This window comes from Bufo gargarizans, chromosome 11 (assembly GCF_014858855.1).
Source record: "Bufo gargarizans isolate SCDJY-AF-19 chromosome 11, ASM1485885v1, whole genome shotgun sequence".
In the NCBI taxonomy this organism is placed as follows: Eukaryota; Metazoa; Chordata; class Amphibia; order Anura; family Bufonidae; genus Bufo; species Bufo gargarizans.
In genome coordinates, this window is record NC_058090.1 from 2691134 (window position 1) to 2708864 (window position 17731).

General features: G+C 41.8%; 1 protein-coding gene across 1 annotated transcript in view; it reads right to left on the reverse strand.

The window, feature by feature from the left end:
- BRAF (B-Raf proto-oncogene, serine/threonine kinase) overlaps positions 1-17731 on the reverse strand; it is a 116501-nt gene that overhangs the window by 15729 nt on the left and 83041 nt on the right. Inside the window, exon 21 of the mRNA XM_044271702.1 lies at positions 1716-1722. Within this exon, the coding sequence (XP_044127637.1) occupies positions 1716-1722 (7 nt within the window). The remainder of the gene's footprint in view (positions 1-1715; positions 1723-17731) is intronic.

Genomic DNA, 17731 nt, shown 5'->3' on the forward strand with positions numbered 1-17731 from the left:
TTGGTTGACTTAGAGAGTTGGGCCATATTCATTGGGGCTTAGGCCACGGATCTTTTGAGACCCAAACAACGTCCTTGTCAGTGACACTGCTAACACCGAGCACCACTGGTATATGTCTCTAGTCTTTGTAGACACAATTAAAGGGGATGTCCAGGATCATAAAAATATGGCTGATTTCTTCCAAAAACAGCATTACACCTCATAGGGCCCCATAGCAAAACGTAGCATGGACCCCCCTGCTCCATACAGTTTCTCAGAATGTGTGCGACAATCACTCCCAGGCAATGCAAAGTGCAATGCTCCAAATTCCTGACAAATTTATGTTAGTTTTTTTTATAAGCCTAAGAAATTTTAATTAAAAATATTTTAATAAAAAAGTCTCCCACCACCGCACCCACTTTATAGCAAAAGTGGAACAGGTGCTTAAAAAATATGATGCTCATTCTGACCACCATATTTTTCAATATGGCAAAAACTGTCAAAATACAATGATAAGTCTCTCTCTTCCCGTTTATAATAAAGCTGGCTGCCTGCAGCCACCACTAGGGGGAGCTCAGCGGATAGGAACTTATGCAGTTACAATTTACTAGAAGCCAAAATTAGGGAGAATCAACGGTGGCTGTGTGACAATGCAGTGTTTTTACATAGTGAAGAGAAAGGCGTTCAGCATCAGTCCTCCCATGCATTAGAAGCAGGAAAAACAGGTAAGCATGGGGATCTGAGGGACTTTCGTTTCAAAACTTTTTATTGAATTTTTATTTCAAGAACAGTATCAAAAACTGCTAGAACGTATACCCCAAATAAGGGGATCGTTGTTTTACAGAAAAAATGAGAAAAAAAGGAATACACAAACAATGAACAAAATATCTGCTTTATAGAAAGCAGAATATTTAAGAGTACAATGTGTTCATACATCAAAGCATCCGTACACATGGAGCAATGTATCATAAGGCGATAAAAGACGACAAGCGACAACTATTACATTCAAACAGATGTTCCAAATCAGAGCTGCCAATGTAATTAATCCAGGGCTGTCCGGTCAGTAAATATTGATCCACTGAATTAGATTAGAGAGCTACAGCCAACTAACTCTCACCTTAAAGGTCCATTCACACGTCCGTAATGTGTTTTGCGGATCCACAAAACATGGACACGGCAATGTGCGTTTCGCATTTTGCGGACCGCACAATCGCCGGCACTAATAGAATAGGACATGTTCTATTTTTTTCGGGAACGGAAATGCGGACCCATAGAAATGAATGGGTCCACAATTCCGTTCCACAAAATGCGGAACTGAATTGCGGATGTGTGAATGGGGCCTAAAGGGGTGGTCTTATATTGCCCTTACTAAGGTGAGATGGGATTAAAGGGTTTTTCCCATCACAGCCAATGGAGGCATATCACTAGGATATGCCCCTCATTGTCTTATGGGTGCGCCACCTCTAGGACCCGTACCTCGTAAATCCAGTTGGCAAAGTGAAAGAGGACGGCACTGCGCATGCGCGGTTTTCCTACCTTCATTTCTATTGGGCCACCGAAAATAGCCAAGCGCTGGCCACATAAAAGTGAGTGAAAACTGTGGCCGTGCAAGCACAGTGTGCCCCAATTAATTTCTATGGGGATTCCAAAAATAGAAGAGTACGCTGCTCGGCTTTTTTGGGCTGCCAATAGGAACGATTAGTGGTGGCCGGACCCGGCACTGCACTGCCGGCCACCACTTTGCTGGCTTCATTTCAGAGGTTGGACCCACACCTATCAGACAATCGGGACATATTGCAGCGAGGTAGAAAATTGGAAATGGGTGATTTGGAGCAATGAGACAAATGTAAACAGACTGGACTCTGATGGGTTCAATAGTCTGGAAGAAACAAGGGAAAAGGGGGCTAACGGATAGAGAAATTGAAGGAACTGTCAAATTCGGTGGTGGAAGCCTGATGATATTGGGTTGTTTCATAGCCAAAGGCGTTGAATACTTGACCAGGATCGATGGTGGTCTCAATGCTGAGCTATATGTGAGTATGCTAAATAGTTGCAAGCCCAATTTATATCAGATAACCAAGATGATTGTCTATAAAATGATGGTAGTCTCACCTTCAAAGCTATAGTGCAGGGGTAGGCAACCTCAGGCACTCCAGCTGTTGTGAAACTACAACTCCCAGCATGCATACTTGCTCTGCTCTCCTAAAAATGAATGGAACATGCTGGGAATTGTAGTTTCACAACAGCTGGAGTGCCGGAGGTTGCTGATCCCTGCAACGGTGGATGGTGAGATCAGCTCTGAGTAGTGCAGGGACAGGAAGCAGGCAGCTGAGGAGAGGGAGAGTGTTAGGAATCTCATCTGGCTATTTATTCTGTGAGTGACCTATAGTGATTTTTTGGTGGATGCAATACACCAGCTTTGCACTCCTGACAAAGAAATATAATAATTAATCTGGCTGTTAATTCTGTGGGTGATCTATAGCGATTTTTTGTGGGTGCAATGCACCATCCTTGTACCCCTGACATAAAAATATAATAGTTCATTTGTCTTAGTTCGATGGGTGACATATACCCATTTTTGGGGTGAGCTACACCTTCACTGCATCTGTGACAGGGAAATTAATATAGTTAATCCGTCTGTTAGTTCAGTGGGTGACAAATTTATAAAAAAATTAAATAAAAAAAAAAGGAAAAAAAAAAAGAAGTGTTGGCTACCTCCTCCACCACACCACCGCTTCCATCTACACCGCCACGTCAACCTAATACTCCACTTTTACCTCCGCCTCCTAGTTCAAGATTATAATTATTTTTTTTATGTATTCTATGTTATTTTAGGTCATTTCCCTATCCACATTTGTTTGCAGTGCAACTGTCCTGCTTTTACCCACATTTTGCAGCCCTCTAGCCCTTACTACGACTATTTTAAAGCCATTTTAGTGCACCAAAGTTCGGGTCCTCATTGACTTCAATGAGGTTCGGGTCAAGTTCAGGTCCCGAACCCGAACTTTGACTCGAAGTTCAGCTGAACCCGGCGAACCCAAACATCCACGGGTCCGCTCATCTCTAGTTGTCTCGGCTTCCATAATTTCAAGATCTCAGTCCAAATGATCTGTAGGATTTGAAAAACAAATCTGACCTATGGAAGTTCCACCTTGCAGTATCTTTGTGGCAGATACCGCAGCATACCTTCAGAGGTCTTGTGGAGTCCAGGCCTCGATGTGTAAGAGACATTTTGGCAGAATGAGGACTACCTACTCAACAGAGGAGGTTTAAATGTTATGTTTGATTGATGTACATATTCATTAAGGGACAACTCAATTTGGGCAGGGTTCAAGAGGGATACATGCTGTGTAGCCGTGCTACCCTACCCGACTCCCCTTTATTCTTGAGAGTGCTTACAAAGGGCATCTCTCTCTCCCTGGAAGACACAGCCCATCTGTACATTACCCAGACAGCCCATTTATTCCAACTATGAACTGTAAAATGCTTCATTGACCTTGTGTTGGTGCTACATTGCAATTGAACACTTGCTGCCATGTTCCCTCATAGATCATGGTGAATTGTTGTTGAACCAGTCTAATAAAAATTGACTTTCCACACCAAACAACCCACTTAATGGTGCTGGTGTATTGGAAAAAGTAAATGTTGGGAACAGACACAGCGCAAAACACCTGTTAATCTAAAAGATTCAAAAGCAAACACAAATTTTGGCTTAGCTCTTATCCTAGTATACATATTTTTTAAAAAATTTAAAATTATAATAAACAGAAATGTGTACTGATGACCTGTATTCACTGAGGAAAAGTAAATTTCAGATAAAATGCAGTGTCAAAATAAACTCCCCATTAAATATTCCTGGGTCAGACAAGGCCACAAGTGCACCAGCATCATAAAGGGATTAAAAGATTAAACTATACAATTTACCTCATCCAGATGGCATACACCCCCAGATTCTAAGGGAATTAAGTCATGTAATAGAGACAGACCCTTATTTTTGATACTTAAAGCGGTTCCCTGGGAATTATTAAAATACAAATGAAAATACTTAGGCTACATTTACATGACTGTATTTATGGGTCTGCAGTTTTGAGGAATGGATGTGAACCCATTCATTTCAGTGGGACCACAAAAGATGGAGACAGCATGTCATGTGTCAGGATTATGATCCTGATACAGCTGAGAAGATCTTCAGCTGAATCTCTGTAGGAATGGAGAAACTCTGAGTCAGTAAGTCTAACTTCTGTTGTGGTTGCTTAACGGTTTTTCTAAGAGATGTTATCCTGTACTATCTTAATGAAAATGAAGCAGCACTGTGGTCAAAGCAGATAGTGGGTGCAGAAGACCCAACTCAAACTCTCACCAGCCCATAAACAAGCGAAAAGAAGCAGCACTCCAGTGGAACAAGGATGTTTATGTACCCAATGTCAATGGGTGAATAAACATTCTGGTTGCACTGGAGTGCTGCTTCCTTTCGCTTGTTCATGAATGAAAATAAGTGTATAACACCGTATCAGCATGGGTTTAGGCATCGGTCATGTCACACTAATTATATCAGTTTCCATAAGGAGGTAAGTGCTAGACTGGACCAGGGTGAGTCACTGGATTAGGGATCGACCGATTATCGGATTTACCGATATTATCGGCCGATATTCAGGATTTTGAACACTATCGGTATCGGCATCTATTTTGCCGATATTCCGATAGTGTATGGGGAACACAGATCGCGCTGCTGACAGCGCTCTCCGTGTTCCCCTTAGCAGCACAGGGGAGAAGGAGCAGTGTCTCCTCCCCCTGTGCTGCTGCTGCCGCTGCCGCCAATGAAAGGAGAGGGGACAGGAGGAGGGGAGGAGCTATGGCCACTGCTCCACCAATGAAGCTTAATCTATCATTCATTCATATACAGGAGGCGGGAGCTGCAGGATCACATAGCCGGCTCCCGACCTCTATGAGCTGTAGCTGCGATCTGCGGTAGTTAACTCCTCAGGTGCCGCGGATCGCAGCTACTGCTCATAGAGGTCGGGAGCCGGCTATGTGATCCTGCAGCTCCCGCCTCCTGTATATGAATAAATGTGAGATTAAGCTTCATTGGTGGCGCAGTGCGCCCCCCCAAACCCCCAGTATCAGACATTGGTGGCGCAGTGCGCCCTCCCCCCCCCCCCCCAAGTATTAAGCATTGGTGGCGCAGTGCGCCCCCCCTCCCCCCCAGTATTAAGCAGTGGTGGCGCATAGGGCCCCCCACCCCAGTCGCAGTGCCCTCCCCCCCCCACCCCAGTCGCAGTGCGCCCCCCCCCCCACAGGATCCCCTCCTCCCCTGCTCCTCCGATCGGAGCCCCAGCAGTGTGTAATGCTGGGGCTCCGATCGGTTACCATGGCAGCCAGGACGCTATTGAAGCCCTGGCTGCCATGATAAGCTCCATGCTGCTGTGTGCACAAAGCACAAAGCAGGGACAGTGTGAGCTCCTATTCACCCTGATAGATCTCTATCAGGGTGAATAGGACAAGGGTTCTAGTCCCTAAGGGGGCTAAAAGTTAGTTAAAAAAAAAAAAGTTACAAAAAAAAATAATAAAACCACCAAAATATTAAATATAAATGAAAAAGAAAGATTTACAAAAAAAAATACACATTAACAATAAACATAAATTTTCAGCAGATTTGTGGGAATTTTTATTTTTTTTTCAAAAATGAAAATTCCCAGAATATCGGTATAAATTATCGGCTATCGGCCTGAAAGTTCACAAATTATCGGTATCGGTCCTAAAAAATCAATATCGGTCGATCCCTACACTGGATGTCATATCTTGACTTCTCCAAAGCATTTGATATTGTGCCACATAAAAAGGTTTGTATACAAAATGAGAATGCTCAGACTGGGAGAAAATGTCTGTATGTGGGTAAGTAACTGTCTTAGTGAAATAAAATAGAAGGTGGTTATTAAAGGGGTTGTCCACTTTCTGGTTACTGTTGACCAATGTGTTTGTGAGATGATTATAGGACACTTGCTAATATAGTCTTCATTGAAATTCCGCACCATTTTCTATATTTTATCAGATATGTCCCCTTGTTTACAAAGTCTTTTGTGCTGTCCACACAGAGGTCCTGTCCATAAGATGGCTGTTGACGGAGGGTCATGTGAGCAGGTAAATCACCTTCATGTGACATCTCTTCTATTTAAACACACTACACTTGCTCTAAACTCTCAAAAGAACAAGTCCAAATGACAGGTGCAGTGTATTTGAACGGAGGAGGCATCACATGAACCGATTTGCCTGGTCACATGACCCTCCATAAGCGGCCATCTTATGGACAGGAACTCTGTGTAGACAGCACAAAAGGCTTTGTATACCTTAGAAATATAGAAAATGGTGCAGAATTTCAACAGAGACTATATTAGTAAGTGCCATATAATCATCTCATAAACACATTGGTCAACAGTAACCAGAAAGTGGACAACCCCTTTAACAGTAAGTACTCAGTATTGGGCTCTATTCTACACATGGGAAGGAAAAATGCTAATCACCCGTACATACTAAATGGTAAAACACTGGGCAACACTGACATGGAAAAGGACCTACGAATTTTAGTGGACAGCAAACTAAACTGTAAAAAACAGTGTCGGGCAGCTGCTGCCAAGGCCTATAATATTATGGGGCATAGATGCACATGATGAGAACATAGTCCTGCCACTAGTCAGACCACACATGGAGTACTGTGTACTGTTCTGGGCTCCTGTGAACAAGACAAACGTAGCAGAGCTGGAGAGGGTTCAGAGGATAGCAACTAAATGGATATATAAAATGGGTGGACTACAGTACCCAGAAAGATTATCAAAATTAGGGTTATTCACTTTAGAAAAAATACATCTAAGTGAAGATCTAATAACTATTAGTACAGAGATCTCTCCCATTATTTATTTATACCCAGGACTGTGACCATGACAAGGGGACATCCTCTGTGCCTAGAGGAAAGAAGGTTTCTACATCACCATACATAGAGGATTCTTTACTGTAAGAGCAGTGAGACTACATAACTTTCTGCCAGAAGATGTTGTGATGGTGAAACTCCCTAAAAAAGTTCAAGAGTGCCCTGGATGCATTTTTAGAGGATGATAATATTACAGGTAATAGTTATTAGATTTCTGGAGAAAGGTCGCTGATCCAGGAAGTCAGGCCCCTTTCACACGGGAGAGATTTCCGTGCGGGTGCAATGCGTGAGGTGAACGCATTGCACCCGCGCTAAATCCGGACCCATTCATTTCTATGGGGCTGTGCACATGAGCGGTGATTTTCACGCATCACTTGTGCGTTGTGTGAAAATCGCAGCATGCTCTATATTGTGCATTTTTCACGCAATGCAGACCTCATAGAAGTGAATGGGGCTGCGTAAAAATCTCAAGCATCCGCAAGAAAGTGCGGATGTGGTGCGATTTTAACGCATGGTTGCTAGGAGACAATCGGGATGGGGACCCAATCATTATTATTTTCCCTTATAACATGGTTATAAGGGAAAATAATAGCATTCTTAATACTGAATGCTAAGTAAAATAGGGCTGGAGGGGTTAAAAAAAATAATAATAATAATTTAACTCACCTCATCCCAGTGGCGGATCCAGTGCCTGGTCTCGAGAGGGGCACTTCCAGATTATTTTCTGTCCGCCGCCACAAAACAATAGTGCTTATAGAACAGACTACACAGTGTAGCGGTATACTGTATATTGTGTGGCACAGTGTAGAGGTATACTGTATATTGTGTGGCACAGTGTATGCTATATGTGTATAACAAACATATTTCACATGAAAACTTACAATTATTTGGCTTGGCCCTTGGGGATCTCCGACACCACTTCAACACTTGGCCGGGGGCCTCGGCGCAGCTGATGCGTTTTATCCTAATGAGAAAGATTTCATAATAAGGATTTGGAGAAGGGGCAGAGGGATAGCAGAGCAGGGAGAGGATGGTGCTGCTACTAGGGGGTCATACCATGGGGGAGTAATAAAGCCCACCATAATGACCCCCCCAGTAGAAATAATTCTCCTTATAATGTGATAATTCGCCTTGTAATGCCCCCATTTGAGCTAATGTCCCCATAGTGCCCCAATAATGTGCCAGTATAAAATACCCCTATACAGTGCCCCCATAGTGCTCCTCTCCCTCCTTCCTCCCAGTGCCCCCATAATGTACCAGTATAAAATGCCCCAGTAGATGTGTCCCCCATCATTTGCAAGTATAAAATACCCAGTAGATGACCCCATAGTACCCACCATAATGTGTCCCAGTATAAAATTCTACTGTACAGAGCCCCCCATATAAAATACACCTTCTTTGTGGCCTCAGTAGATGCCCCTATAGTGCCCCCAATCATGTGCCAGTAATAACCCCCCACCCATCATTTGCCAGTAATAAAAGCACTCCCCCCAATCAAGTGCCAGTAATAACAGCCCCCCAATCATGTGCGAGTAATAACAGCCCCCCCCAAATGTGCCAGTAAAAGTAATATATATATATACAAAAAATAATAAACACTTATACTTATCTCCTTGGCAGCGATGCGATGCAGGCCTCTTCTGGCCTGTGTCCCACGCTGTACGGCTCAGGCGGCGTGATGACATCAACGTGCCGCCTGCGCCGGCCTCTCATAGGCTCCAGGCACTAGGCCGGCAGCCTATCAGAGGAACAGGGAAGGGACACACCTCTCCCCTGCTCCTCCGCACAGCCTTCTGTATCGCTGTCCTGAGGACGACGATACATATGACTATGGAGATGAGCGCTTCCAGAATGTAAGCGCTCATATCCCTGTGCCCCGTTGCCCCCACTCTGTATCCACCGCTGCCTCATCCACTTGTTCGCGCAGCTCAGCTTCTCTTCTGTCTTCTTCTATGCTGTCCAGGAGGAAAAGGACCTGTGGTGATGTCACTGCGATCATCACATGGTCCATCACATGATCCATCACCATGGTGATGGGTCATGTGATGGACCATGTGATGAGTGCAGTGGCGTCACCACAGATCCTTTTCCTCAAAGAAGAAGAAAGAAGAGAAGCAAACAAGTGGATTAAGGGGAGTTAATTTTTTATTTAATTTTTTAACCCCTCCAGATCTATTTTACTAAGCATTCTGTATGAAGAATGCTATTATTTTCCCTTACAACCATGTTATAAGGGAAAATCATAAAATCTACAGAACACCAATCCCAAGCCCGAACTTCTGTGAAGAAGTCCGGGTTCGGGTCTGGGTACCAAACATGCAGATTTTTCTCACGCGCGTGCAAAACGCATTAAAACACTTTGCACTTGCGGTGAAAAATCTTGCATGTTCCCACATCTTTTCCCGCAACGCCCATGTGAACCCAGCCTTAGGCATCTTTCACATGAACTATATGGATTGGCTCAGGATGCGTCCAGTGAAACTCGCACCATTTTGAAAGCAAGTCAGTTTTCTTTGCGATTGCGTTCAGTGGTTTAGTTTTTTCCACAAGGGTGCAATCCGTTTTGATGCGTTTTTCACGCGCGTGATAAAAAACCGGAAGGTTTACAAACAACAAACATCTCCGAGCAACTACGCTAGCTGGATGCAATGTGTTTTTCACTGAAGCCCCCTATTTACTTCTATGGGACCAGGGCTACGTGAAAAACACAATATAAAACATGCTGCGATTCTCATGCAACTTAGAACTGATGCAGGAAAAAAAAAATAACTCATGTACACAGACCCATTGAAATGAATAGGTCAGGATTCAGTGCGGGTGCTATGCGTTCACTTCACGTATCACGCCCGAGTGGAAAACTCGCACGTGTGAAAGGGGCCTTATTCCGATTGGAGTTGGGAAATATTTCCCCTAAAATGAGGACAATTGGCTTCTACCTCATGAATGTTTTTTGCCTTTCTCCAAAGGAGCTGTGAAAAATGAAAGGTGGAATCTGATTGGTTGCGATGGGCAACTAAGCCAGTTTTACTTTACACCAGTTTGATAAATCTCCCCCTCTGTTACTATGTAACTTTGGGTAGTAGGATGGTACAGGGACTTCAGGATGGGAAATGTGGGTAGAAAAGGAGGAATAGGTGGCGATGGTGCAAGAAACTCAAAGCTGCAGCAAACTGCAGATTCAAGTCATGAAGTGGTTGTCATTGTAGTCTCGTCCTAGTAATCACAAGTATGATCCGAGGAACGCCTCCGCTATATCCACCACTATATGGTCATTGTATAGCTTAGCTGTTCATCTTTGTATAGTGATTTTTATATAGTAACATTAGGGTGGTGTTATTCAGACACTATGTGGTAATTGTATTACTGTATATATTGAGCCACATATTATCATGCATTGATTAGTTTTAATGATGGGGCATATTATTGGGCGCTAAGGACTGATATAAGGTTGCGGTACTTACAGAACTAACTTTATTACAAAGTAATATCAAGGGGCAGTTTACTGCTGAGCCAGCGTATATAAGCCTATCGTGTTGGGGTACAGTACGTTTTGGGATGTGCTCCTAAGAAACACCCCTGGAGCACATAAATATCAATTACTAATTAAGGCTACTTTCACACTGGCAGTTTGGCTTTCTGTTTGTGAGAGCCCTGAACGGATCTCAGAAGCGGTCCAAAACGGATCAGTTTTGCCCTTAATGCATTCTTAATGGAAAAGGATCCGCTTAGAATGCATCAGTTTCATCTCCATTCCGCTTTGGAGGCGGACACAAAAAACGTCGCTTGCAGTGCTGCTTGGTATCCGTTTGACGATACTGAGCCAAACTGTTCCGTTCTGACACACAATGCAAGTCAATGGGGAGGGATCAGTTTTCTATGACGCAATGTGGTACAATAGCAAATGGATTTGTCCTCCATTGACTTTCAATGGTGTTCAAAACAAATCCGTCTTTACCCCCTTCCTGACAAGCTTTTTTTTTAGTACATGCATCTTTTCAAGCCATAACCCACTTACAGCTTGTAAATAATTTTGCACTTTTTTCAGTGATATAAAAAGGTCATTTTTATTTATTTTACTTTTTTTTTTTTATTATGTCCCCATTTGGATATTGGGGTTTAATGGTTATAGGGGCTATAAGCTTTGGAGTGGAATATGTAGTGTTTTTTTATGTCTATTTTTTTTTTTACTTTGTGCACCCTACCCCATATTGCCATACAATATTTATTTTTATTGCCTTCTTCTGTAACTAGGGCTGACATACAGTATTAGCCCCAGTTATAGAGGAAATACAGCCCCCCCCCCCAGAGAGGCTCTACAAGGCTCATCAACCTCACTGCATAGCTGATCTGGCTCTGCTATGACCCAACAGCTCATACAGATACACATGCTATCACATGGCCAGGCTCTTTTCAGGGAGTGGCATTGCCACTTCCTGATCTGTATACACAGTGCACATTGATGGAGAAGGCGGGGTGGTAAAAAAAAAAAGTCCCACAGATGCATGATTAGCATGTAGCTGAAAACTCTACAAGGACATGCAAAAATGTCTGCAGAGAAAAGGGCCAACCACCTGGACAAATGTATTTAATGGGTGGTCAGCAAGCAGTTAAACCTGTTAACAATGAGAACCTCAGTCTCCATTAAAAAAAAATAAATTTAAAAAAAATTATATATATATATATATATATATATATATATATATACACACAGGTCCTTCTCAAAAAATTAGCATATTGTGATAAAGTTCATTATTTTCTGTAATGTACTGATAAACATTAGACTTTCATATATTTTAGATTCATTACACACAACTGAAGTAGTTCAAGCCTTTTATTGTTTTAATATTGATGATTTTGGCATACAGCTCATGAAAACCCAAAATTCCTATCTAAAAAAATTAGCATATCATGAAAAGGTTCTCTAAACGAGCTATTAACCTAATCATCTGAATCAACTAATTAACTCTAAACACCTGCAAAAGATTCCTGAGGCTTTTAAAAACTTCCAGCCTGGTTCATTACTCAAAACCGCAATCATGGGTAAGACTGCCGACCTGACTGCTGTCCAGAAGGCCATCATTGACACCCTCAAGCAAGAGGGTAAGACACAGAAAGAAATTTCTGAACGAATAGGCTGTTCCCAGAGTGCTGTATCAAGGCACCTCAGTGGGAAGTCTGGGGGAAGGAAAAAGTGTGGCAGAAAACGCTGCACAACGAGAAGAGGTGACCGGACCCTGAGGAAGATTGTGGAGAAGGACCGATTCCAGACCTTGGGGGACCTGCGGAAGCAGTGGACTGAGTCTGGAGTAGAAACATCCAGAGCCACCATGTACAGGCGTGTGCAGGAAATGGGCTACAGGTGCCGCATTCCCCAGGTCAAGCCACTTTTGAACCAGAAACAGCGGCAGAAGCGCCTGACCTGGGCTACAGAGAAGCAGCACTGGACTGTTGCATGTCATTCGGAAATCAAGGTGCCAGAGTCTGGAGGAAGACTAGGGAGAGGGAAATGCCAAAATGCCTGAAGTCCAGTGTCAAGTACCCACAGTCAGTGATGGTCTGGGGTGCCATGTCAGCTGCTGGTATTGGTCCACTGTGTTTTATCAAGGGCAGGGTCAATGCAGCTAGCTATCAGGAGATTTTGGAGCACTTCATGCTTCCATCTGCTGAAAAGCTTTATGGAGATGAAGATTTCATTTTTCAGCACGACCTGGCACCTGCTCACAGTGCCAAAACCACTGGTAAATGGTTTACTGACCATGGTATTACTGTGCTCAATTGGCCTGCCAACGCTCCTGACCTGAACCCCATAGAGAATCTGTGGGATATTGGGAAGAGAAAGTTGAGAGACGCAAGACCCAACACTCTGGATGAGCTTAAGGCCGCTATCGAAGCATCCTGGGCCTCCATAACACCTCAGCAGTGCCACAGGCTGATTGCCTCCATGCCACGCCGCATTGAAGCAGTCATTTCTGCAAAAGGATTCCCGACCAAGTATTGAGTGAATAACTGAACATAATTATTTGAAGGTTGACTTTTTTTGTATTAAAAACACTTTTCTTTTATTGGTCGGATGAAATATGCTAATTTTTTTAGATAGGAAATTTAGGTTTTCATGAGCTGTATGCCAAAATCATCAATATTAAAACAATAAAAGGCTTGAACTACTTCATTTGGTGTGTAATGAATCTAAAATATATGAAAGTCTAATGTTTATCAGTACATTACAGAAAATAATGAACTTTATCACAATATGCTAATTTTTTGAGAAGGACCTGTATATATATATATATTTTTTTTTTTGTAGCCAGGAAAAAAAATGCAATACCCTACTACAGTCCCTATTTCCATTACTTGTAGATTTACTCCCAAAACATTGCACAAACTGAACTCCTCGTAGCTTAGTACCTCTTCTCAGATTAAATAGTCTTGCCATAGAAATACAACATACATATACTATACAAAAGGTACCTTACAAAGTACTTCATTTTATTATTATGTTTGCATTCCCAATGAATGGGATACCAAAATAAATTTAAAACATAAAAAATGTATTCAGCTCAGTCTATTTTTGTTTCTCACAAGAACAGACTCTTGCCTCCGATATTAGGTTGAAAAATCTTGTTTTGAAATAAATAAATAAAAGTTTATGAGATTAAAAAACTGAATTTACTATTTTACTTTTTCAAAATTTACTCAGTCCCTGGTTTGGTCCTAGAACTTTCAATTCTGATGTCATTCTAATAAAGCGGTTAGTAATATTCTTGCTCTGCATCAGCTGTAATGGTTGCTGCTTAGCTACTGCTCAGCCAGACACACAGCCCTCTTTAACCTCATTGACTGAGCTTGTGCCAGAATAAAACGCAGAACAGAGGGTCCAGGTCCAGGATGGTGGGTAAAGGAATCTGAAATCCCAGCAGATTTTATATATACCTACACTCACCTAAAGAATTATTAGGAACACCTGTTCTATTTCTCATTAATGCGATTATCTAGTCAACCAATCACATGGCAGTTGCTTCAATGCATGTAGGGTTGTGGTCCTGGTCAAGACAATCTCCTGAACTCCAAACTGATTATCAAAATGGGACAGAAAGGTGGGTTACAACAGCAGAAGACCCCACCGGGTACCACTCATCTCCACTACAAATAGGAAAAGGAGGCTACAACTTGCACGAGCTCACCAAAATTGGACTGTTGAAGACTGGAAAAATGTTGCCTGGTCTGATGAGTCTCGATTTCTGTTGAGACATTCAAATGGTAGAGTCCGAATTTGGCGTAAACAGAATGAGAACATGTATCCATCATGCCTTGTTACCACTGTGCAGGCTGGTGGTGGTGGTGTAATGGTGTGGGGGATGTTTTCTGGGCACACTTTAGGCCCCTTAGTGCCAATTGGCCATTGTTTAAATGCCACGGGCTACCTGAGCATTGTTTCTGACCATGTCGATCCCTTCATGACCACCATGTACCCATCCTCTGATGGCTACTTCCAGCAGGATAATGCACCATGTCACAAAGCTCGAATCATTTCAAATTGGTTTCTTGAACATGACAATGAGTTCACTGTACTAAAATGGCCCCCACAGTCACCAGATCTCAACCCAATAGAGCATCTTTGGGATGTGGTGGAACGGGAGCTTCGTGCCCTGGATGTGCATCCCTCAAATCTCCATCAACTGCAAGATGCTATCCTATCAATATGGGCCAACATTTCTAAAGAATGCTATCAGCACCTTGTTGAATCAATGCCACGTAGAATTAAGGCAGTTCTGAAGGCAAAAGGGGGTCCAACACCGTATTAGTATGGTGTTCCTAATAATTCTTTAGGTGAGTGTATATTTGTAAGTTAAATTTGTTACATTTTATAAGCAGTTTTTTCTGCTGCTGGACAACCCTTTAAATAATACACTTACATTGTATTGTTCCCTTTAATGGCAATATTCATTATACTAACGAGTACACTTAGAACTTGCTATAAATTGAATCAAAACGTGGTACAAATAGATTTTTGGTGCAAACTGGCCCTTTTTGTTTTGCAATTTGGTGCAAAGTTTACGCCATTTATAGGGTTAGTAAATCTGCTAAAATCTTCCGGCGGGTTGTTTCAGCACAGGAACAGCTTTATGGAGTTCATCGTATCCAGCATAGCCGGAAAGGGCTGGAGCACTGCTAGCAACAGTTTTTGTCCATCCAAATCCCAGCACTAATGCCAGACCCCATTATAGTCGATGGGTTCCATCAGGGAAAGGTAGTGTCTGGCTATACTGGATACAATGAACTCCAGCATGTTGTTTTGGCAGAGGAAGATTTTAGCTCAAATGTGAAACTTGAATAATGTTAAGCTTAAAGGGGTATTCCCATCACACACAATGGGGGCATATCGCTAGGACCCACCTCTGGGACCTGTACCTATGCCGAGAACGGATCGGGGAGAGTGGTAGCTGGAGGACCCCAGGAGGTTTCCGGGGGTGCCACCACCAAGTGCTCTCCTCATACAAGTGAATGGGATAGCACCACGCTTGCGCAGACACCGTTCCCATTCATTTCCATGGGACGGACGGAAATAGCTGAGCCAGTGCTCAGCCATTTGTTTTTGTGGCCCCATAGAAACGAATGAAAGAGGAGGGTTGCGCATGCACCCACCACCACCACCTTTTCCCACTCCATTCTCAACGTAGGTGCGGGTCCCAGAGGTTGGACCTCCACCTATCAGACAATGGGGGCATATCCTAGCGATATCCCCTATTGTCTGCGATAGGAAAACTCCTTTAAGTCTAATATCCTTGAACTAGTGGTTTTTGACTACAGTCACATGTAGTCAGGTTGTATCAGTTAAAGGCTATTAACACCTATGGAGGCAATTTTTGTTTATGATTGCATTTTACTCATTTTTGGCTAAAAATAATGTTTTAAATTGGCCTTTATTAAAAATATCAAGCTATTCTGTCACAAAGGGTTAACCGTTTCTCTAGCTACATGACTGGTACTTTCACTTTGTGTCTGTCATCAAATAACCCTCATCTCTAAAATACTAAAAGGTCATAGCCACATTCTTATCAGTAAGATAAGGATTGAGCTTTGATGAGTGTTTATAATGTGAGAGCAGAGATAAATGCTCACCAGATAAAGGAAAAGACAAAAAAAAATCCTCAGGCAGCTATGTACACAAAAAAAGGATTCCATATTTTTAATAAAAAATGAAAAATATTTTTAGCTCAAAATACGTACAATGGAATAATAAAATAATTGCCTCCAAAAGGTGTACATAGCCTTTAAGCTCTCCAGGACACAGATTGTTGTTTTTTATGGGGGTTGGGGGGGGTTTGCTGAGATACCTGTTGCAGCTGGACCCTGGTGATCAATGGCAGACTCATTGTTACATAAGGCTAAAACAGTACTACTGCACAGTATAAATACGAATGTTAAATTGTCACAATCATTCCTACAAATTTTGCATAAAATCATTTGTACATGTGAATAAAAGAAAGTTTATAATATATCTAATCAGAGAAAAATGCATTTTGCTCACAATATCAGCATTCTTTCTCCTCTCCCCACAGCCATCTATGGGCAGCATGCGTCTGTCTTTATTCTCTCACTGAAGCTTATTGCTATTGACCTCTTCTCAGTCTTTCATGGGCAGCATGTAATACGATCCTTCAGTGAGCTGAAAGTCCTCTTTTTGCTCAAGATGGACTTAGCAGAAAATGTTAGTTTAGTAGGGAGTGGGGGACAAAGAAACATTCTTCTCTGAAAAAATATATTATAAATGCATCGGTTGTATTGATTAATGCAAAAGTTTGTTGAAACGACCATTTAAAGAACACCAATATAGCTTTGCTATGAAATTAAGAGACTTGCGATTCAGATCACTCTATTTGCTTAGATTGGATTTCTAACACTTTCTAATAAATGTTTGACCTTGATGTTCAAAACTAATTAAAACAAAAAAGAAAAAAATTATTTAAAAATTCTATTACATGAAATGAGAAAGAATGGACGGCAATGGTGATGGTGCACATGAATGTTTAATTGTTCACAGTTTTTTTTTTTTTTGCAAATTATTGCACTTGCTGTAGTAATGTGCTAAACTAAAACTTCACTGTATGAACAGAGAAAACTATATACACATTTTACATTGATATAAAAAAAAATAAAAGGTAAAATAATGGTAACAAGGGTTACCTCCCCCATGTCAAGGTGCTTTTAAGAACTTTTCCTCATAAAACAAAAAAAAAAAATTACAATGAATCAACAGTAAACATTTCATGAAATGTCCTTATTTCTGTTGCTGGGAAAGCTGGGTTATAAGCAATATGACTGCTATAACAACATAAACAGACTTCCAGAAAGAAAATCTATCTTGCTATGCAGTGATTATATGCCCTATTCTAATTTCAGAGACTAAAAAATAATTAGCTCTTGCATGGACCAGTAGGAAAAGGCAGCCATATTAGTTGTCATCCAGCTTTCCTAAAACACACAATATTAGGAATAAAAGGAGTATAAATTAAAAGGATTCTATAGGGCCAAATACATTCCAAAGACAAAATGTAAAAAATTTCCAACATATATTAAAGTCAGAGCATGATCAATCACTAGTACAGCTTAATGGACGCAATAGAAAGTGATGGTAATGTAGACGTATAAAATACAAGAAAAATGTGTGAATGGGCATCAAGGATAAAAGAAAAACAGGTCTTTTTTTCAACCCTTGTTGCTAATCCAAATTCTACTTGGTTGCTGTGAGCAATAAAGGTGCTTCTCCCTGAGACCATTTATGATACAGAAGGCCAAATGTACACAGAACAATGAGAACATACAAAATTA